General features: G+C 42.2%; 1 protein-coding gene across 4 annotated transcripts in view; it reads left to right on the top strand.

Annotated features, from left to right (window-relative positions):
* pax5 (paired box 5) overlaps nucleotides 1–20,846 on the top strand; it is a 47,107-nt gene extending 26,261 nt beyond the window's left edge. For 2 of the 4 annotated variants that reach the window (XM_044028923.1, XM_044028924.1), the window contains exons 6-11: nucleotides 2,946–3,046; nucleotides 9,799–9,931; nucleotides 13,170–13,271; nucleotides 15,719–15,805; nucleotides 17,205–17,291; nucleotides 19,474–20,846. In XM_044028923.1, the coding sequence (XP_043884858.1) occupies nucleotides 2,946–3,046; nucleotides 9,799–9,931; nucleotides 13,170–13,271; nucleotides 15,719–15,805; nucleotides 17,205–17,291; nucleotides 19,474–19,556 (593 nt within the window). In that variant the 3' untranslated portion in view covers nucleotides 19,557–20,846. Of the gene's footprint in view, nucleotides 1–2,945; nucleotides 3,131–9,798; nucleotides 9,932–13,169; nucleotides 13,272–15,718; nucleotides 15,806–17,204; nucleotides 17,292–19,473 lie in introns of all 4 variants that reach the window. The other 2 variants (XM_044028921.1, XM_044028922.1) reach the window with 1 other exon arrangement.
* Nucleotides 20,847–22,259: the final 1,413 nt, after the last annotated feature.

Below are 22,259 nucleotides of genomic sequence, written 5' to 3'. Positions count from 1 at the left end.
TGTTGGCAGCAGGAGTGTGTGGGGGTAAAGCCCTGTGGTGACCTGTGCCCCCAGCCAAAGAGAGGGGAAGTGGGGGTTTGACCGGGGACAGAATGTAGATGAATGTGAGTGAATGGAAGAACTTGACTTGTGGGGCCAAAAGGGGACTATTGTATCTCAACCTATTCTCTGACACACACTGTGTGTGTGTGTGTGTGTGTGTGTGTGTGTGTTACATAGATACAGAGGGCAGAACAGGTGGTGCCATTTCTCGACAGGAGTGTTTATTGTCTTTAAACTTGAGTGAAAAGGCCTCTGTGTGGCTGAGGGAAAATCATTTACTGCATTGTGGACAGTATAGAGTGATTGTACAAACCATATGTTGCACAAATAAGAAATAGTGTCAACTGCATTTACCCAGAATGCCTATAGCTGACCTCTCACCCCCTTGTGCATTCATTGTGACATCCAGCAGCTTAGCAGATAAAAGATGGCGGGGTAAGCAAGAGATAGAGAGAGGACTGAGGGAGGGGAGTGCCGCCCTTCACCGTGAGTTCCTCTGAGGGCCTCCCTCTTCTACAAACTTTGATCTCTGGAGTGGAGATGGGGGAACACACACATACACACTCACAAACAGATGACAACCCGTCCAACTCTCAGCTGCATTTGGACATTTCGATCAACTGTTCCTGGGTTGTTGAAACATGGCAAAGGTAGGCGGAGTCAGGGCAAGATGAGAGAGACGAGGAGAGAGTGAGTGAGCACAAGAGAGAGACAGAGAAGACAGAAGAGAGAGGAAAAAGGCAGAAAGGAGAGAACAATAAGGGCTCATTGTTTGTTTTGTTCTGCTCTGAAAAAGAGGGAAGAGAAGCGCTTCCCTTCTGAGACTGACTCACAGAGATAGAGGCAGCTGTGTGTGTGTGTGTTGTGCGTGTGTGCATGTGTATCCGACAGTGAATAGGATTTAACCCGTCACGGCAATGAGTTTCTTTACCCATCCATGGATACAATGAGACCAGCCGGATATCAGGCTACCCACCCACTCACACCCACAACCAGAGACACACACACACACACACACACACCTCCACACCTCCACACCTCCACACGTTAATACAGATGAATGGACAGTATTGATTATCAATAATATTAGTAAAAGCGTTGTTACTCCTGCTCAGTTACAGTAGCTGCTACTTTGTCTTTCCCTGTTGGTTCTTTGTGGGCTGGCGTCTCTTTCTCTCCCTGTGTGTGTGTGTGTGTGTGTGTGTGTGTGTGTGTGTGTGTGTGTGTGTGTGTGTGTGTGTGTGTGTGTGTGTGTGTGTGTGTGTGTGTAAGTAAGTGGCAGAGAGAAAGCAGAAAGCAATGTTGACTGAATGAAAGCATCAGAGCTGTTGATCAATTGAATTCCATCATGTGAGGACTGGCCGGGTGGGATTAAATGGGTCACCGAGGGTTACCAGGCTAAGCATCATACTGGCTTTATCTCTCTCCCCTGATTGGTCTGTCACTGAGCATCGGGGCTATACACTCACATTGCTCCCAGCATCTGTATAAGGAGTGTGTGTGTGTGTGTGGCCTAAAAGCAACGGAGATTATGATCAAGCAGTGTTTGTAAGAGAGGGTGAAAGAGGTTTTGTGTACCGAGAAGGTTTGGAGAGGTTTCAGAGTACCAGCACTGTGTGAGTCTCTCCAACAGCTGCACAGTGTTTTGATTTGATGGTAATGATTATTGCAGTATAGTTTTCTTTTTCTGCTAACAGGTGTTTGCTGTTTTAAAACCACAACAAACTAATTTCTTTTGACTTGAGCAAAAATCAGTTTTGGATTATCTGACATTTGACTTATTTGAACATTTTATTAACTTTTTGGTCCTATTGCTGAGATTAGCGCTCAAAACTAGAAAAGCACAGTTTGTGACCATTTTAAATACTGTGCAGTTGTGGGATAATATATTAATATGTGGATATTAACTTTTTTTATTATTTAAATGGTAAACATATATAAAAATGCTTCAAAACAAACTCCCCTTGTAAAGTGGTGCCTTGATATTTTTTACAAACAGAAATCACTTTCAACTTTTTTGAAAGATCAGAGTGACAACAATTAAAGAAGATAAAAAAGTATTCTTTCTTTCTCTCTCTCTTTGTTTTGTTTTAAACCAGATTCTGTATATAAAACCTCTTCCCGCCGACCTGTCTGTCATATCACTACACCAGCTGCTGGACACTGACTCACACATACACACACAAAACACACAGCGACCCCCAAGACTAAAATAGGCTCTCAGGAGCAGTTTGGAGCAATGAATTGGCTCTATAGCAGGGATTTTCACCCTCATCCCCTTTTTCTCTTTATCTTTTTCTCTCGTTCTCTCTTTTCTAATCATTTGTGGGCCGTGACTCTTCAGAGTTCTTATAATTGTCTCGTTCGGTCCCTCAGCCTTGCAATAACTGCAGGATACGAGAGCTCACAGTCTAATACTGATACCACAGCAATATATATGTGTGTGTCTGTGTGTGTATGTGTCTATGTACAGTGTGATACATGGACAAAATGCGTATATATGAGAGGCGAGAGTGTATTTTGGAGAGATTAAGAAGGAGAGACAGCATATGCTTGGTAATAGAGTGCATTTGTATAGTATTTTCACAGAGTCTCCACAATCTGTGAAGTCACTCAGTCCTAAATCAGCTCACTGGGATTCATCGTAGTCTTTAGTTCACTCTGACTTCTTTCTCCACATCTACCCTTAGTAATTTATTTTATCAACACATGCCTCTACTCCTCCTTCCATCCCTCTGTCACTGTCTGCCTCTATTTTTTTCCTCTTTTTTTTGCACACACCTGACTATCAAACACCTCCCTTCATTAAGCCTCCTTTCATGGTCTCATTCCTGCGTTAACTATCATCCCTTCACAACCTGTTTAACCTCACCTCTTGCTCCTGCCTTGTCTTGTGTGTGTAGGTATGCCAGAGTCACCACTGGCCAATGGGCATGGCCACAGTGGGCGGGACTTCCTCAGGAAGCAGATGAGAGGAGAGCTGTTCTCACCGCAGCAGATCGAGGTATTGGACCGCCTGTTTGACAGACAACCATCCTGTCCAATCCAGTCCAGCTCTGACCTCTATGTGAGCCCTGACTCTGGCAAGGTAAGGGCGGGGCATCATGCAGGCTCTTGGCCGCGGCTGAGTTTGAGAACAGGTTTAAGGGTAAAAGACTGTAGACTAAATCCCACAGGTAACCGATTGGCTACCAGACACTCTCGGAGAACTTCCGTGCTTTTAACCATGCATGTTTTCCTGCAACTAATTTGATGAAAAACGCACAGCCTGCTTTGCTAATGCTTTTCATTTACTCAGAATTGCGGAGGTGATTAATTATTTATTTTTCATACAGTCAATCAATTTCATAAATAAATCTTAAACAACTTTGAACTGATGCCATTAATCGCCAATGCCTGTGAATCCATAGCTTGATATACAGTCATATCTATATTATTACTCGTTTTTACACTTGTTGAGCCTAACAAAAAGTACAAAGATGCCCTTTCCTTACCACAATGATGACTTTTCAAAAGGTGTCTGTTTGAATGTATTGCCTGACCACTTCTATGAAAACTTCAAAGAAAAGGTCCTGGTTTTACCGCGAGACAGAAAGATGAAAAACACACGCAAAACTAAACTCTACAAGAGGAAAAATAAACTCTATATCAAGCAATCAGTGTTGACTGATCATCATTACCTTGTTTCACTATCTCCATCTGATTCTAGTTACAACACTGTGAATTTGGGAGACGTCTAAATAATCTTTTATTTGTACTTAGTAGCGCTAACGTTTATCTTGCCTTTAATGTAATGGAGAGTATCCGCTTCATTAAAATTACAGCAATGCACAATAGAACTTATTCTTATTCGTCCATAAACTGCTTGTCTCTGCTTTTACCTAAAGCCTGCCCTAAAGCCTGCCCTGCCTGCTATGCCTTGCCATGCCATGTCAGTTTTGAAGAAATGAGTCGCATCATGTGCCCCACATAACAATTTCAGAATTATATGTGACCAATGAATTCATCCTAAATGTTTTTTTACCTCTTTCATACCTCTTTTACTCTGAAAATATTAACTTCAAGTGGAGTTTTGTCTGTTACCCTGACAGACCGCTGTGTCTCTGTGCTCTGATAGACAACGTAGACAGTCAGTCTTGGCCTATTGATGTTCGTATTATCTAGACACACTGCAGGGGTTAATGAGCATATTGACCCGATTCTTATTATGACCTCACTTCCTGCTGCTCAGGGACGCCAGTGAAGCTGTCCACATGCTGATGCATCTTGGGAATGTGCTGCATGTGTCTCTGTGTGTGTGTTGTTTGAATATGACAGGAAAAAGATGAGCAAACAAGAACAAGACAGGGTGGATGTTGCATCTGAACTGACCTTGTGCCCTTTCCCAGACGTAGGTTCATATAAATCTGACTAGGATAGAACAGAATAGAATAGAAAACCAACAACTAGCATTTGTAATTGTTTATATTACCTCCCATGTCTTCTAATATGTTGTCATCCAGTCTATAATAATGGCATATATTGCCAACACCTCAAAAAACGCTACTTTTGGTTTATTTGTTCTGTCAATGTCAAGGGCAAGAGTACGAACACTTAATGGTGGAGCAGTAGTAAATGGAATCAAAGATAGGCTACAGCCTTAGACCTATAGGGCAGAGTTTTACTTCTTAGCCCATTCTCTTCCCTCTGACCGACATGGAGAGTGGAGTGGCACAGGGCGAGAGGTCGACAGGCATTGGCTGTCGTAGCTCTATAGAGTATGACTTGAGACTATAATACCCAGGATTCATAGGTCAGTGTCCTCACTGAGCCCGGTCAAGCCACTGGGGTCAGGGTCAGGGATAGAGTTTTTTTTAAAGTGTGGGTTGCCCTGAGGTCAAACTGGCTTTAGGAACTGCATTACAAAGAGATGCACACACACACACATACACACTGTCTGTCCCTTTACCTCTGCTCCTTTCTCTCATCCTGTCTAATCAACCACCAACCCCCCCTTCCCCGCCTGCGTTTCCCAGAGGGAGTGATTGACAGTCATATACCCTTAACAGTGACACAATGACAGCACAGCTTCTGTGGTGTGTGTGTGTGTGTGGTGTGTGTGAGAGAGAGAATGACAGCGTCGGTGGCGTTATGGTCAAGGAGGGTGATGCTGTGTTGTGACTGACGATGTGTGCGTTTTTGCTCTAGAATCTTTTTCTGCCATAACCGCTGACCTTGTCTCATGACCTCAGGGACCAAAACCTGGTCCTCGTGAGGCGGAACCTCATTTTTGTTAGGGTTAGGCATTAAATGATTATGGTTAAAGTCAGGGATAACGCTTTGTTTAGGCTGTCCAAATGAATGGCAGTCCATGGGAGTCAATCATTTTTATTTAGTTCCTATTTCTAATTTTATTTCTTACAACATTTCCCTTTGGGCTGCTTCTTTTTGTATTGCTTTGTCTAATTTTTAATTTCCTCTTTGGCTATTATCAATAAAGACATAATTTATCTTATCTTATGGTAAAAGCAGGGGTGCAAATGGTTTAACCTCAGGTAATAACCTGTTAATTTAGCAATTACTTAAACTTTTATTTTTTTTCTTGCACTGAAACATGAGCCTCGTCCATTTATTTTGTTTCTTCATTCCTAACAAACTATCCTTTTATTTCATCTCCATCTATTGCTCTTGTTCCCTCCCTCCATCCCTGTAGTCTATTAAGCTCCACTATTAATTTGTGTGTGTGCATGTTCGTATGTGTGCCTGTCAGAGTCAGTTCATTTGAATTTCCCCTCAATCACTTCTCATTACTCAGGTGATAAATCAGCAGAGCTTACAAAGCCCCCACCCACCCATCCATCCACCCATCCATCCATCCATCCATCCATCCACGCTGCCCTGGGTCCAAGTGCCCACTGCAGTACCATTTAGCCTGACTTCACAGTGAAGCTTCACACTGTCCCCATTGACAAAGCTTCAAAAGACTCACTTGCATCCCACATAACTGCTCTATGAGCAGATTGTCACACCTTTCACTCCATCCTCACGGAAAGTCCATTCATCCAATCTTTCCCTTTGATGAGTTTAGTTTGAAAATGGATTCTTCTCATCGTTCAGTCGTTACCGCCACCAAAGAGGTTACATTTTTGCCTGCATTTAGTTATCCTAATTCAAAATGTGAAAGGATTTTGATTACATTTTATGATGTGGATGTGGTTTATGGCCTAAGATGAAAACTGAGCACTGTTGGCAGAGGTTTGAGGACTCTGAGTGCTTTCTCGAGTGTAAAAATAGCTTTTACTTAAACAGCTATATGCTGTTATATGCTGAGACTTTCATGAGACTTTATAGAAGGTGGGTGATTAATGTGGGACAGACTCAAAATTAACTAATGACACCAATGTCACCCAGCACAATAAAGCCTTATGTCAAAAAAGAACAATTTTCAGAAATATGCAATTTGTGTGAATATAACAGCTGGACCATTTGTGCAGTTTATTCATCTCAAATAGCCGGAATGCAGACTACATATGGAAGTGTGTCCTCAACTGGAACTCTAGTACGTATAGATTGACAACTTGAATATAGTTGCAATCAAGTGCTTTCTGTTGACTTTGTATGCTTCATATTCAGTTGAGATCCACAGGCTTTGGCCTCACAAACAGTATGTGCAAGCAGGATGGTTTCATTTTGAAGGGACATTTTTAGCAATACAAAAAAGAACAAGATATTAATATCATTCCCACTACTCTGGGACAACAAACAAAGCTTTCACCACAAATAAAGCAATAATTGTGTTAATTACGAATCAGTAAAGCACTAATAAACAAGAAACATCGGCCATATTTCTCATTCACAGCATGAACTTGTATAGCCTCTTCTCAGTGTTGAGGTCCAGCTCATTTGAGAATGAATATCCATATCCTCTCCACGTCAGCCATGTTCAGCTTGGCTGATATAAATTCCTTCCTCACAATCCTTGTCTCAGTTTGTGGGCCTCTGAGGGAATTGTGTTTGTTTATAGTCGAGCCCTTTTTCCATCAGGAGTGCAAAAGACAATGTGTGGAGATTGAGAGAGAGAGAGAGAGGGAGAGAGAGAGAGAGAGAAAGATGGAGAAATTGGGAGCTATTTGAGGAATGGAGAGAAAAAAAGGAAATACTATTATGCAAATGTCCAAACCAACAGTGCTGTGTGTGTGTGTGTGTGTGTGCGCGCGCGTGTGTGTCAGAGGGCCGATTAGGGCTCATCTGTTATTGATGTGAGATGTGGACCAAACCATTACCTTCCCATATCCGAGACAGAGCATTGGGTCTGCCTGTGTGTGTGTGTGCGTGCGTGTGTGTGTGTGTTTTGTAAGCACCTCACAGGTGTATGGCCGTTCCATTAACTAGCACATCGTGGCATTTTTATTAGACATGGAAGGTAAAATGTAGGGAAGCACATAATAATCAGCGATGCTTGTATTGAATATTTTACATTTCTGTAGATCCTCGTTAACTTTGCATTTAGACTTCTGACAAAGGAAAAAAGAAGCAAATTTCAAAAATGCTAATGGAGAAAAGCAATTACTCAAATCTGTGAGTCTTCTACATACAGACACTAGTAGCTAATCTACTCTGAGTCATATCACACCAAACACTGTGAACCAGAAATGCTCTATGTAAAAAAACAAACAGTCAAGAATCACAATAATCTGCCACGGATGTGATTACCCAACAGAAAGAAAAGACTGCAGAGATGTTCACTATATCATGACAAGGATTTTTACAGTGACCTGGAAAGTTATCATCATGATCATTCAATTATCAGTTTTGACAAAGCAAACACAGATTTGCAAATTCTGTGCTTTGGTTGAAGACATGATGTCAAACATACCCAACCACTGGCCAGAACCGGCCCACCAAGTTTGACACCCCTGCATTACACCATGTCATGAATGAAAGGGACCTGTACATATGCTTACAAGGTGTCACTAAGGAAGCATGCTTTCAACTGCTCCCATCTTTCCTCAAGTCTTCTCCTCAGTCATGTCAGCCTCTTCTACAGATGTTATGCATCTCTACTTGCCCCCTGATTTCTTTCCTTCCCTGCCCCAAGTCCAACTCCACCTGACACCTTTTCCTGCCATGTACGACTTCCCCCACCTCTACTAGTAACACCATCACCTACACCAACCCCCTCCCAAAACCCCCAACCCGTCCATGGCCCGGCAGCTGCGTCCCTCCTCTTTGATGAGGGTTGATGGTGCCGTATGAGCGGTGGAATTGACAACATTTAGGGGGGCGAATGAGAATGATCCATCTTCCTTAGCGGGCCTGTCACCCTACTGGCCAAACTTCATCATGGCCAATTACCAGAGCAGACCCCGTCTTCTATGCTGCTGCTACTGCCTGGCCCCATCTACATGGATTCATGGGCACATTAGACACCATTATAATAAGACAGAGAGCAGCCAAGAGAGAGGGGGGAGTTGTGGGGTACAGGGATAGCTCATATCAATGAGTGAAAAAAAAAAAAATACAGGTGTGAAGTGGGAGGAGGGTGTGAGGGAAGGAATTAAGAGAGAAAAGAAGACCTAAAGTGTGTTTGAAGCCTGGAGAGAGAGAGAGAGAGCGAGAGAGAGAGGTGTGTGTAGTGTAAGCTCTTATTTGGCAGGTCACAGTCCAGTGGTTGTGTTGTGTGTCGACGAGCACAGGGGTGTTTAAGAGGTCAGTGAGCACAAACTAATGTCTGCACTTACATCTACACACCGATAAACACACATACACACACACACTGATGCAGAGGTATTAAAGGGTCAGTGCAAAACTCTCACCTCATCACCTAAAGGAAATTCTGATTGCTATCATTAGTGAGACACACGCATGTGTGCACGTGTGCGCGCACACACACACACACCAGTTATTGAGCCATTTGAGGCAGAAAAGTAAGAAATACACCAAGTTCTGTTTCTGCACTAACAAAACACAAAGACACTGATTGTTTAAAGCAATTAAAAACTTAATGAACACACACTTACAATGGGATGCAATTGGTGTTTTGGGACATTCAGCATGTGGAAAGGAGCTGTATTGGGAAAATTTTGGAAGAACAATGAATTTCTATTTTTTTTTATTTCTTTTTTGCTTTCATGTTCACATCATTCTGCTGTCACAAGGAAAAACGTTTTGGTGACTATAATAAGTTTATTTTGTTTCTGACATTACTGAATATAAAATATATATATTCTTTGGGAATATAAATTCCCAAAGTATCCCAAAGAGAGAGAATGAAAAACTGTATAACAACCAGACATTGCTCTGTCACGTCTGCCTTCTTCCCTTTACCTTCTGAAGCATGTGTGAAGAATTGGGAGTCAGTGTGTACATGTGCTGAAATGATCACACTTCTTATTGTTGCTGGTATCTGGGGAAACAAGAGGCTTTGTGTTAGCCGTGGTTTATATGGATGCCACAGTGATTTAGGGTGTGTGTGCGTGTGTGTGCGTGTGTCTTAGTGTGAGGATGAGCGAGATGAAGAGAATGAAAGAAGCTGATCTTATGGTTATAGACTGTTGGACTTGGCTGTGCAGTAAATCCCTTTCTATGTAAACAGATCAATAGTCTGTTAGCAGTGTCTGTGTGTGTGTTTTCATACTATGCTTTGAGGGAGTGTGTCAGAAATGTAGCAGGATCTATCAAACACCTTCAACATCCAACACATTTGTACTGTTTACAAGAGTTAATTCATTTGCTGCTCTGGCTCATCTCTTTTCTCCACTTTCTCTCTCTACACAGACGTCAGATTATTCAGCCATGGCCTCACTAGCAGGTGGACTGGACGAGATGAAGAACAGTTTGGCCAATCCTGGTTCAGGGGCAGAGTTAGGAGCCAGTGTTTCTGGTCCACAGTCCTATTCACTTGTGCCAGGTAAGAGAGATAACCACAGACTACTGAGATTGCCAACACATCACAAGTCACATAAAACGGTCAACTGTCTATATTCCTACTAAATTAATAATAAGGAGATCTGGGTGACCTTCACAAAAAAAACTATATCTTCCTTAGGGTGTGAAATAGGTGTAACAAGATGAAAAATACAGATGGAGACCGTGTGTCATTCCATAATTCCACATATTTTCATACAAACATTTTTAATCAAGTCCAAGTCTTGGCCCTGAGAAAACATGGCTTCATTTTCCATTTGCTGTAATCCAGAGGCTTTCTCAGGTCTGCATCAGCAGTGAAGGAAGCACCATGGATTCTAAGTGATTTAAAGAGCTCACAGCTTTGGATCTCAGGAGAGCTGGAGGCTTCGAGGAAAAGTGAGAGCCTCTGCTCTCTTTTGTCTCTATTTAGGGGCACTGGGAGAGGCCGCGGTTAATTAAGAGCAGACCAGGGAGCACTTGGACAAGGCTTCGACGTTCCTATCTGTAATGAGGGGAATCATAGAGCTGGGAATTTGGGGATATCTGGGAATGGGCTCTTTTTTTTCTAACCCTGTGAAATCACTGAAGAATATTACCTGCTCACGCCGAGACAGACAGAGGCAGAGAGAGAGAAAAAAAGAGGGAGAGATAAAATTTCCATTTCTGCCTATGCATGCAAACACACACATTCACATTTCCAGTCTTTCCAAAGATTATGCATGCATTTCCTTGCCTGTCTTTTCTCTCCAAACACAGCTCCCTCTAGGGGGGAAGAGAAGTGTGTTTGTGTTACTCTATCCTTTATGTATTTACATACTCAATCTTCCTTTCTTTCCATATCTGGGAAGTTTTCCCAGTCTATGCAGTTTGAACAGAAAAAGACGCACACCGCACAACCCCAGTCCCTGCAGGTTTGACATGTGTTGCATGATGGCCGCTTCATAGGGAAGCATTAGATGGGCGGACACCAAGGGAGGAAGGGAGGGAGAGGAGTGTTTATCAGCAGCTGCAAGTGGGCACGCAGGAGACTTGTACTTGACCTCTACAATAAAGCCGTGGAGAACAGATACAGCTGCACAACTGGCATAAATATGCACAAATACACACCGTCCAAAGACACAGAAAGACACAATTACAAACAGACCGCCATGCACGCACACACACTCACGTGTACACACACACACACACACACCTCAGAGGACCTGGCCCTGTCTGCCCCCTCTAAGTTGGGCTGTAGAGAGTCCATCTCTTCTCTCTTCCTCCCTCTCCTCCTTGCCCTGTGCACTGACCCTGAGCGGATGAGTAGCCCGTCTGCACTAATACCTCGCTGTCGCGTCAAACACAGAGAAAAACTTTACTACACCGAGACAGGAGAGAGAAGGCGAGGAGGGACAGAGGAGGTGAATGTGGAGAGGATAGAGAAGGGGAGAGAGCGAGAGAGAAGGGGAGAAAGCGAGAGAGAAGCTGCAAGCAATGAGGGATAAAAGCAAATATTAAGCAAAGAGGACAGAAAATACAAGAGGATCAGATGTTGATGCAATAGTCCATTTGTATTCACTGCAGGTTCTGTTTTTATTTAATTAATTTACTCTTCTACCATTATCTTTTTTCTGTCAGTTAATTGATAAAAGGCTAATCAATATTGACATTTGAAAGCGTTTATTGACCAATACATTTTGAATAAGAAATCCTGAGATCGGATTTTTCGGTGGCAAGATGATGAATCTAAACGACCTTTTCTCTTTTTGGTTCTGAATGAAACGTCTCGACGTAGTTTTGGTATTTACTCGACCTCACAAGATGATCAGATAGAAATCGAGTAGCCTACCACCATTATGACAACATATCAGCTTTCATTTCTTCTTACTTTGTCAATCCACAGGAAACTGTGTCATGGACCACCTTGACAAATTTGAATGATTAAAAAAGTTGCAAAACGTATAAGACAACACTGCTGGTATGTCCAAAGGAGGAGCTGAACACAAACACACACACATTCACACATTCACACTTTAGTGGGAGCAAAGCAGGCGATCCGTGATTGTGGAGAACATTAACATAAAAGCTTCAGTATCAAACCTCCTTTTTCAGTTTTCAGTCTTAACTCGATAATTCCTTACTCCATAGTTTTACTTCACATGTTCTCAGTCACTATCATATATAAGAGGATCATTTTTTGCAGTTTCTATACTGTACATGCACTTGTGATAGTCTCCTCTTTCGCTTTATCTTGACCCCTCTATTGGTCCTCGATGTTTTCTTCTCAGTTGCTCTCTCTCCTCCTCCTCCAGCACCACTCAGTTAGTTAGTGGTGGTTAAGTGGAGGGGAAGTGAATGGGATTGATGGTGTTAACATTTGAGGTGTTTATGATGATGATAAATGTGTGCGGGGGGAAGAGGAGGGTGTCGGTGCATGTGTGTGTGTGTGATGATGATGAATGGAGGGCTCCCTCTCCACGCTCTCCTACTGTCTGCTGCGTGCAAACACAGAGAAATGATTTGGGCCGACACACTGTCATGTAATCTAATGCAGTTATATATCCTATCCACCAAGTGACAGACAAACCGGGGGGGGCATGTATTTTTTTAATGGCATGTATTTTTTTAAATAAAAATTTTGCTGTGGAGACTTTTCAGAGCAATAATTATAACCTTTACCTTTAATAAATCACTACTGTCTTAGTTCACAGCCACACACACGAGTGTTGTCGGGGCTGGGAAAGTAACTGTCATAGGACATTATGCCTGCAGTCCGGTCAGGTGTTGCAGTGGCAGGGCTCTGGTGTTGTGCAGGCCGAGCAGATACTGGTTCTTTGACACATTTGTCTTTTATCTTCTGATTGCTTTGATTTGTGACGTTTGCCATAAAGATTTTGCCATTTTTGTCGCACAGACTCGAAACCAGAAGTTCCATCGTGCCAATGCAGGCGACTGACAGAGGTGTCATTCACCCTGTTATGACTTGACGTATCATCAAAATGGAAAATCTATTTTGAAAGTCGAAATCCTACATTGTGTCGCTTTAAGAAAGGAAATCTCCATTATTTCATGTGTGTGTGCATATTGTTTTAAATCATTTTGAACCATGTGAGGTTTTGGCTACAGAGAAGTTTGTCACTGACAGTTTAGGCTCGTGATGTAAGGAAAAAGTACACATCACTCATATTGACTGCCAAATAATGTATTTACAAAAGTGTTAAACATCACAATCAAATCCTTGATGTATTGTGTGATTACAGGTCGAGACATTGCCAGCACCACTCTACCAGGCTACCCTCCACATGTTCCTCCCACTGGACAGGGCAGCTACTCCACGCCGTCTCTCACTGGCATGGTACCTGGTGAGTGTACACACACACACACACACACACTTTACAGTAATTCATTCACCTCTCGTCATCTTCTCAGCAGATGCGTAACTGTACTTCCATAAAACAAATCCCCATGGATGTGTGTGTGTGTGTAAGTCTTTAGGGGATATACTTGGCTTCGCCACTTCCTCTTTCTTGTCTGTCAAAACTATGGCTGACAGTAATCCCAGGGGGTAGCGTGTGTGTGTGCTTTTGTGATGAGCTCTATGTGTGTGTTTGTGCGTCCGTTTGTGTGTGTATCATTAGAAACCAGCCACAGTAGCACAGCTGTCCCTCCTCAACGTTAGTAATTTGTTTTTAATGAGAATCACCAGTGACCCACGACTAATTCATTCATTCCCTTCCACTCCGCCTTCTACGCCGCTTTTGTGTTTCAATTTTGGACCACCATTCTCTCTCTCTCTCTCTCTCCATCTCTCTCTCCGTCTTCCAGTGGTCCTGGTCAGTGTGAAGTTTACTGCAGTGAGAATTTAAGAGAGAAACTTGAAAAAAAAAAACAAGCAACAGTAAAACAAAATCAAAAACGTTGTTGTTTACAAGTTCTTGTCGCTGCGTATTCCCAGTCATTCGGTTCGTGACACAAACACACAAAGACACACACCCACACACTCTCAGTGGACATGTAGGAACAGCACGTCTAAAGATGGGTAACCCTGACGCCCTGTCCCCCTGCGCTCACCCCGTCCTGTCCTCAGGTTTGACAGCATATTTCCGTGTGCGTGTATGTGTGTTGGCATGCGATTGTTTGTGTGCATGCGCGTTTGTTTTTGACAGTGTGTGTGTGTGTGCGTGTGCGCGACCTTGACACTGAGCTACACAAGGGAGAACCCCGAGGCTCCTCTCCCCTCCCCTCCCCTCCCCTCCACCCCTCCTTCCCTTCATCTCCTAAACAACCTGACACGTTGCCGTCACTATGGTGATGACAAGGAGAGGATGTTCGCACCCAGGGATGCCATAGAGACCACATCCCGACCCCACCTGACAGCTAAGCATATACACGCACATAGACACACACTTGCACAAAGGGTAGTGTGAGGGAAAACTTAGGGTTGTACATCCAAACACACACACAAAACACACACACACACACAGGCTCAACATCTAAATTCCTCTCAGTGAACGTTGGAAGCTGCCTGCAGGTGATAATCTCTCAACTTTACTTCTCCAGCTCCACCATGTTTTTATCTCAGCACTTCTTAGGCAAATTATTCTCCTTTTTGTCCACGCTGTCTAATATCATACCTTCATTAAGCAACTCGCTTCTGATGTTTGTCTTCTTTCTATTTCACGCACTCCCTCTCTCTCTCTCACTCTCTCTCCCTCTCTCTCTCTACCTCGCTCTCTGCAGCAGGGGGGCTGACACTGGGGGGTGTAGGAAAGCAGTGAGGCAGAACCGACAGAACGAGAGGGAAAAGAGGAGGAATGAATGGTGGGGGGGGATGGAGAGAGGGGGCATCAGGGTCTGTGACTGTCAGCTATGGGAGAGGGATCCCCCGGGAGGAGTGAAGGTTCAGGAGAAAAGAAAGAAAGAGCAAAAGAGTGGAAAAAAGAGAGAGCAAGTCAGCAGAGAGGTGGAAAAAAAGAGGAGAAGAAATGGGGAAGAATGTTGTTTTGATGTGAAGGGTGACTGCGGGTTATAGTCAGGCAGGCCAGAGGACGAGAGACAGAAAAATAAAGAGAAAATGGGAGAAGGCACGAGTGAGAGGAGGAGAAGACGAGAGGAAGAGTATACCCCAGACAGTAAGTAGTAAATGAGGGAGAAAAGCTATGCTATCATCCACTGTATGGCAGGACCACTACAGTCTCACTGAGCTCTCCAGTTCAATCCTCCTCAACTGGTTCACACAAAGCAATAGATCACGGTTACCCTTAAAAACACGCCTCTACCACCATCACTGTTAACATTTGGCTGGGCTGTGAAAAGTTAGTTAAAACTATCCGTCATAAATGACAGTTTTAAACACTATATAGTTCAAGTTAATTGCTGCACATGACGGAAAGTACAAATTAGTAAAACATACTCTTTGTGAAAAACTTCAACTATGGTTTGGAGTACTACAATACATATACATATATATATATATATACAAAAGGATGCAAATAAATTGGATAGTTGAAACAAAGATGTCCAAACGGACATTTCCTTGAACACATACGTTCTTTGCAAAAATGGGAAAAAATGAATCAATGGCACACTAAAACAACCTATAATATGTTTGTTTTGTCACAGACCAAGACTGGGGAAACGCTCCAGAAATGCCAAAACAAAATTAACAAATCCCTTCAGTTTTACAGGAACCATAAAAACCTGAAGAGGACATCACTCCATATAACACGAACCAAAGGGGGGGAGAAAAAAAAGACAATTATCTCTATTCTCTGTTGGGTCTAAACATGTTTTCTTCTTTTCCTTTCAGGTGGAGATTTTTCTGGAAGTCCATATTCCCATCCTCAGTATTCCACATACAATGAATCATGGAGATTTCCTAACCCCAGTTTATTAGGTGAGTGAATCCCGTATATTTCCAACCACTCTGCTGAGAACTGGATCAATTATGTTACCAATTAATGTCATTTCACTCTATAACTCGCACTTCCTGCTTCTGTTGTAAAATGTCCATTTTCTCCCCATTGAATTTCTTTTTATTCTCCATTGTATTATACAGTAAAATACATCTAACTCATAGTTCTATGCAAGGATTTTACTCAACTGGTCATTTTGGGTGTAAATGGATTTGAAGAAAAGGAGGAAAATGAGTCTTTAAACTAATTAATTTACCTGCATCTCACCAGAATTAGATTTTTAGAATTTGTAGTTTGTGATGTTTTATATTAAAAGGCGACTGATTTTTAATTTTCCATGCAGTCACCCATGGCAAATGAGTCACTAATTGACAGTGATAGTGTTTTAGCTTATATTTGTTTTTTTATACTCTTGATCTACTTTGGTGTATTTAAGCAGTCTTTAGAACTAATTAACGTTCAGTTTTGCATGAATTCGAGGTGAGTTTGGATGCTCGTTCAAGTCCAGCAGTGATGTTTTGGAAAACATTGATTAGACACAACCCTGCTGTTTTCTTCGCATCTTCGCAGTGATTAGTTTAAAGGTTTTTTCATTTCAGGTTTCATTGAGGCTTAAAATGTTCTTGCTTGACTCTCTTCGTGACGTTTGAACACAGAGCTGGTTTAAAAATATGTGATTGCTACAGTTAGAGGATTAGGCCGCTGACATGTGGTGCTGCTAATATCGTCAACAAGGAAGTAGAAGTGCAGCTGCCATAACTACGCCAAGACAGAACCAGTGATAAAAATCAGGGCTCGGACAATAAACTATTGTCACAATTTCACGATACTTGGCTGCCAATTCAATTTTGTATTGCAGATTTAGTGTTTTCTTTGTTTCTGTTTTTTATCTTCACTGAGCTGGTGCTGTAAGTAAATCAAATAAAATGCTGGTCAAATATATGAATAAAGCAAAACAGGACCGAGCACAAACATGAGCCTTCAAATTAACTTGCTTCAAATGAAACTGAAAATACCAAAATACACTTCTATTTATATTATGGTAAAGCCAATTTTAGGAAATGTATAGACAAACACATTAACCCTTAACACATTAACACATGACCCTAACCAAATCAAAACTAGAGTAAAAGTAATAACACAATAATGCCTTCACACACTTTCATCAGTGTTAAACTACAGTCAAATTAACCCTGAGCCAAAAACAGTCAGTGTCAAAGTCATTGTCTAGGGAGCCATTTTAGGGGTAATGTTTAAAGGTGAATGGGTCAGTGGGTGACAGTGAAAAAGGTCAGTGGGTGAGAGGGGTCAACTCTGCGCTGACCTCACCCTTCCTTCCCCTTTTAACTTCTTCATTTCCCTCCTTCCCTCTGTCCCCAGTCTTTCAACAAGATTATGGGTCTCTCCTGGGGACGGAAATCGGCTGCTCCTCCAGTCTCTTCACCAGCCAGGCGGGACAGATGCAAGGTAGGTGGACAGAGACAGAGAGACATCAAATAAAAGAGAAGAGACAAAGAAAGTGTGTGATAATTCACATGTACAGAGGAAGGTGCAAAGATTACGAAAGGTGGCGGCTGAGCAGAGAAGGAGAAACTGTAAAGTCTCTTTCACACTAAAACTCGTGGACACACCGGGGTGAACTCTCTCACCTCGCTGTCTTGTCAATGTTGCATCTTGATCAATAGATTAAAGAAGAAAAGTGTAAGTAGTAAAACAAAAATATGAGGGTTTACTACAGACATTCATGGCTATTGACCTGGTAATGACCAGAGGATTAGGGCACATGTGTCATGTGCGTGAAATGAGGCAGGAATTTGCAATGGAGCCGATTAATTGTGGGGGGGGGGAACTAGAAATGTTATAGTTACACTCAGGTATAAGATTATCAAAACACAAGATAAAAAAAATATGACAAGTAGTATATGTCATTTGTACCATTCCCACTGTTTTGTGACCAGTGGGAATGGATTACAAGAGACCACTCATAGACTCATAGACACATAATCTGAGGAAACAATGCGCATTAACAGACACTGAAAGATCCGAGGTTCATGCCAGAGAAACAGAGAGGCCGTGACAGAAAGGAGAGGCAGGTAACGATGTGTAGTAGCAGTGACAAATGGAAGAAATTGGAGTTAAATAAAGAGGCAAAAGGGGAGAGAGTGTGTCTGAAGTCCTGAGTGAGACTAAATAGTTTGTCAGACCAGCTTAATGCCTCACTTCCCCCCAAAAAGCCTCCTGAGATTACCTGGACTGTGGACAGACATAACCTGTCAACACACCGTGAGGCTGATTGATGGAAGTGACAGAGACAGGTGTGTGTGTGTGTGTGTGTGTGTGTGTGTGTGTGTGTGTGTGGGTGGGTGTTCTTTTTTTCGTGTGAGAGTGTGGGTTGCAGTGTGTCTGTGAGGTTACAGTATTGAATTGACCTCTTCCCTGAGGAGAGAATAGCCTCGGGGGATCAGTAGTAGTAGAGCTGTACTCAGTGTGTCAGCCTAGACTGTCACTTAGATCTTATGTGAGAGTGTGTGTCTGTGAATTTGTGTGAGAGAGAGTGTGTGTGTGTGTAAAGGGAAGAGCGTAAGGAAGAAGACTGGAAGTAGAGCAAGTCCCTTTTATTGGTTTTACATGAAAAAGAGGCTCGTCCTTTCTGTCATTAGCTTCATCAGCTCGTGTCATCTCATCCCTGCCTTTTACTATTCATGTCCAAAGTAAAATATAATCTCGACAGAAAATTGAAGCTGCTCATTCCATTTCCATTTACATAGCTACACATTTCAGTAGCCCCCTCCCCCTCGAAGGATAATTCAGATTCATTACAATTTGGGTTTTATTTTCTTCATTTAAAACCTTGTTCTTGCCAGTGTTTAAAAAACTGCACTCACTGAGCGGCAAAGGACACTTGTCTTTTGGTTGTGATGATAAACACACACACAGAGCCATCATCTGAGCTTCTGCTGCATTATTTCGATTTTATTACTTTCATTAACATCTTTCTGCAGATTATAATCCCACTGGTCCCAAAGTTTGTTGAGATTCCATGTTGATTCATCTTTGTAAATGCTGCATTTGCGGGCAAAAGGCATCAATTTGCTGAGAAATTGTCCACATCAGTTTCATGACGTCATAATATGGCCATGACCGAATTATATTTAGGGTAGTAAATTGAATGTACTACACACTATACACAGTTTCGCAGTATTAGGATAAACCTTCTTCAGAAACAGCCATGTGTTCACAGCAGCACGCATGGACAAACCAGCCAGAGAGCTATGATAACAAAGGCGACTGTCGTTCCCTGACACACGTGGGAAATGGAGCGGAGTTTATTTCAATCTGCAGTCTCGTCATTAGATGGCACTATACCCCATTCCTGCTAGTCACAAAAACTGTATAATCCAGGGTTTAAACAGGTTTTTCCACCAGTGCAAATGTGTTTAATCGGCTTCAGCTCCTCATCATTGGGAACGTAAGACCCGGGTGAATGTGCCAATTTCTGCTCTATTTTTGCCAAAAACAACCCAGGTTGAAATGAACTAAACTCATCTCTCAATTTAAGTCATTCTTACTCTTACTTGCACTATGTTCTGTTTTGGTTGAACAGCATTTAAACAAATTGAATAAAAAGCAGGTCCTTGTTTGTTCACAGGGTCGCCGTACTACTACAGCGCGACATCGCGAGGAACAGGCCCAGCAGCCACTGCAACAGCCTCGGCCTACGACCGACACTGACCCGTCCTACTGAGAAAACAGGAGGATGTGGAGAAGTAAAGGGAGGGGGGGATGGAGGGATGGATAGCACCATCATCACTCAGTACAATGCAGCCCGACACACACACCCACACACACACACACATTTTTAAACATCAGTGAAATTTGAAATTTCTTTGAAGGTCACACCAACAAAAGCTGAGCTGCACCGTATTATCATCAAATACTGTCATTATCAAAGGCGTAACAGTAGTTCAATTGATACTGGACCAATCGAAGATCTCCCTAATATATCAAGACCTAAACTAATCCTATAGATTATTTGGACTATGTGTACAGCAGTAACTGTATGTGTTGTGATCTTCTGGGTAAAACGTTTGAGTTCAAACAGCCATTTCATGATCTGACAACAACCAATCAATTTTGTATGCCTTGCCCCACTGAAGTAAAGACAATCCAACTCATCCAAATATCATTGCCGTAGATTTCCCATGGGATCACAATGCTTGATAACTGGGAAACCACACTTGTGTTTGTCAAGTCCTGCCCCGTCGTCGAGAGCTTTCTGCTCTCATGCATCAATCACATACATTTAATGACAAATTAAACAATTTGCTGTATAATTTCTGCCAGCGAATGAAGCCGAGACGGTTCATTTACTTCCCTCGGGAAGTGAATGGGATTCTAAACGTTTTTTTTAATGTAAACCCCCTAAATATGTTGTAGCTCGTTAATTGTGTGGTCCAAACTATATTACACTTTTTTAGTTTTGGACTCACAAGACGGATCACTCTTACTACAGTCCCATGCACACTGCTTTCTCATGTGGAGAAGCCCAAAGCCTGCCGGATCTGCCGTGCATCGTTCCACTAAACAAACGGTCATTTCAGCAAATTTCATCAGATCCCAATGTGTCTAACAGAGGACACAATCTTCTCAAATTCTCATTCAAAGTGGTTTATACTGTGGAAAACACTTACTGACAGGTCTTTCTGTAAAGCGTAGTGATCTGAGCCCGCCCCCGTAGGAAATCATGTTCACATCAGACCAAAACCCAATTAAGCAGGGAGTCATGTTGTACAGGACGGTGCTATCCTCCCTCCCCTGCCAAGATTGACTCCTGATCAAGAGCTATTTATAATAGAGGAGACACAGAGTAATATATTAAGAAGCTTTTCTGCGCTGCATTCCGTGATGAGAGTGAATGCCTATAATGATTTACAGTATACTATGTGTCATGCTGTTGTGCTAGAATAGTGATGATGGATGATGATGATGCTGATGATGATGATGCAGTGAAAAATATAAAAATCTTAAAAACTTTCAATATAAAAAGAAATCTTTGTTTATAAATGTGATTGCAATTCTTTGTCAATAGTTTGTTGCCTAATATCACATGATGCCGGTGCCAGTTATTAAGACTCCATTTTTATCTGTTTCCTGAACATTCAAAAGAGGAACCAGGAAACGGTGGCACCCCCACACTCTAGTATTTCTTTTCTCTTTAAAATCCCCAAAGATGGGCCCCCCCTAGTGGATCGGCTGACTAACTACAAAAGCACAAAGAGACTCAATCATCATTTAGAGGCACCAATTTACTTTAAAAAAAAAAATTAATTTCAGAACCATGAAGTACTTTCCTCTTTTTCCCCCCCCCAACTTGAGTTCTTGTCGTTGTGCTGTCTGACATCCTGAAATTGTTTCTATAAAAGCATTGCTTTGGTGAAAAACAAGTGAAACTGTTTTCTTTTTTTGTTTTTGGTTTGGCTCAAACATCCATTTTGCGCTGTGACAATGCATGACACCAGGGTTGAGGCCTTACCCGCTCGATGTACAGACACAGTAGAGATTTGCCCCCCAAACCTGTACGTAGCTTCCTGTCTCACTTCTGTCCGTACAAGATGTGTACAGTAATTAGTGAAAGAGAAGAGATGTCACGATGTCGATAGCAATTTCCATTTTTCATATTTGACTTTAGATTTTAGTGTTGGGACTTTCTTTATGAAAAAAAAAAGATAAAAGAGGTGTGTGTTGTTGTTTTAGCCATCTTCTGCAAGTGTTTACATACCTTTTATTGGTTTTGTTTGTTTTGGGTATGTGTGGCTGACCGTAGCTCTTCATTGCTACTTTGTACCTTTTCTAGTTACAGATTGAAGGCACCAAATCTGCAGCTCGAGACATAAAAGTATAGCTACATGAACATGTATCTATGAACACGGAGCAAAACTGTTTGTTTTCGATCTTTGTTGTTTCTGGGTTTTTCTGGAATAGTGATAGATCCTTTCACATACGTAGTAGACCTTATTAAAAGTTGTGCATACATACACAACTCTAAAGAAGATTCTTAAAACAGCTCCCCGCCGTGCTGCCAGCATGCACCACAGCAGGAGCCTTTTCTTATTTCTGTCTTTCTCTCTTGATCTTCCTGAGGCATTACTGAACCTGAACCACACCAGCTGAAAACAAGGATAGTGCCTTTAGTTTTATATGTCAACCACTCCCTGACTGACCATGAGTCACTAAAAGAAGATTCAGCATCCCTCCCTGCGGCTCCTGACAACAACCGTGTCCATCTGTCCAGTTGCCACATAAACCCTTCCACAAATAAGTAGCAGTAGACTTATTTCAGCACTAATATCACAAACTAAGTTTCATAACATATTACTGCAGCCATAAAACAGTAATTATACCAGATAAAGCACCACATACCATGCATCCTGGTCC

This window comes from Solea senegalensis, linkage group LG6 (assembly GCF_019176455.1).
Source record: "Solea senegalensis isolate Sse05_10M linkage group LG6, IFAPA_SoseM_1, whole genome shotgun sequence".
In the NCBI taxonomy this organism is placed as follows: domain Eukaryota; kingdom Metazoa; phylum Chordata; class Actinopteri; order Pleuronectiformes; family Soleidae; genus Solea; species Solea senegalensis.
Note: the sequence above shows the minus strand (reverse complement) of the source record. Positions and strands in the feature narration are given on the sequence as shown.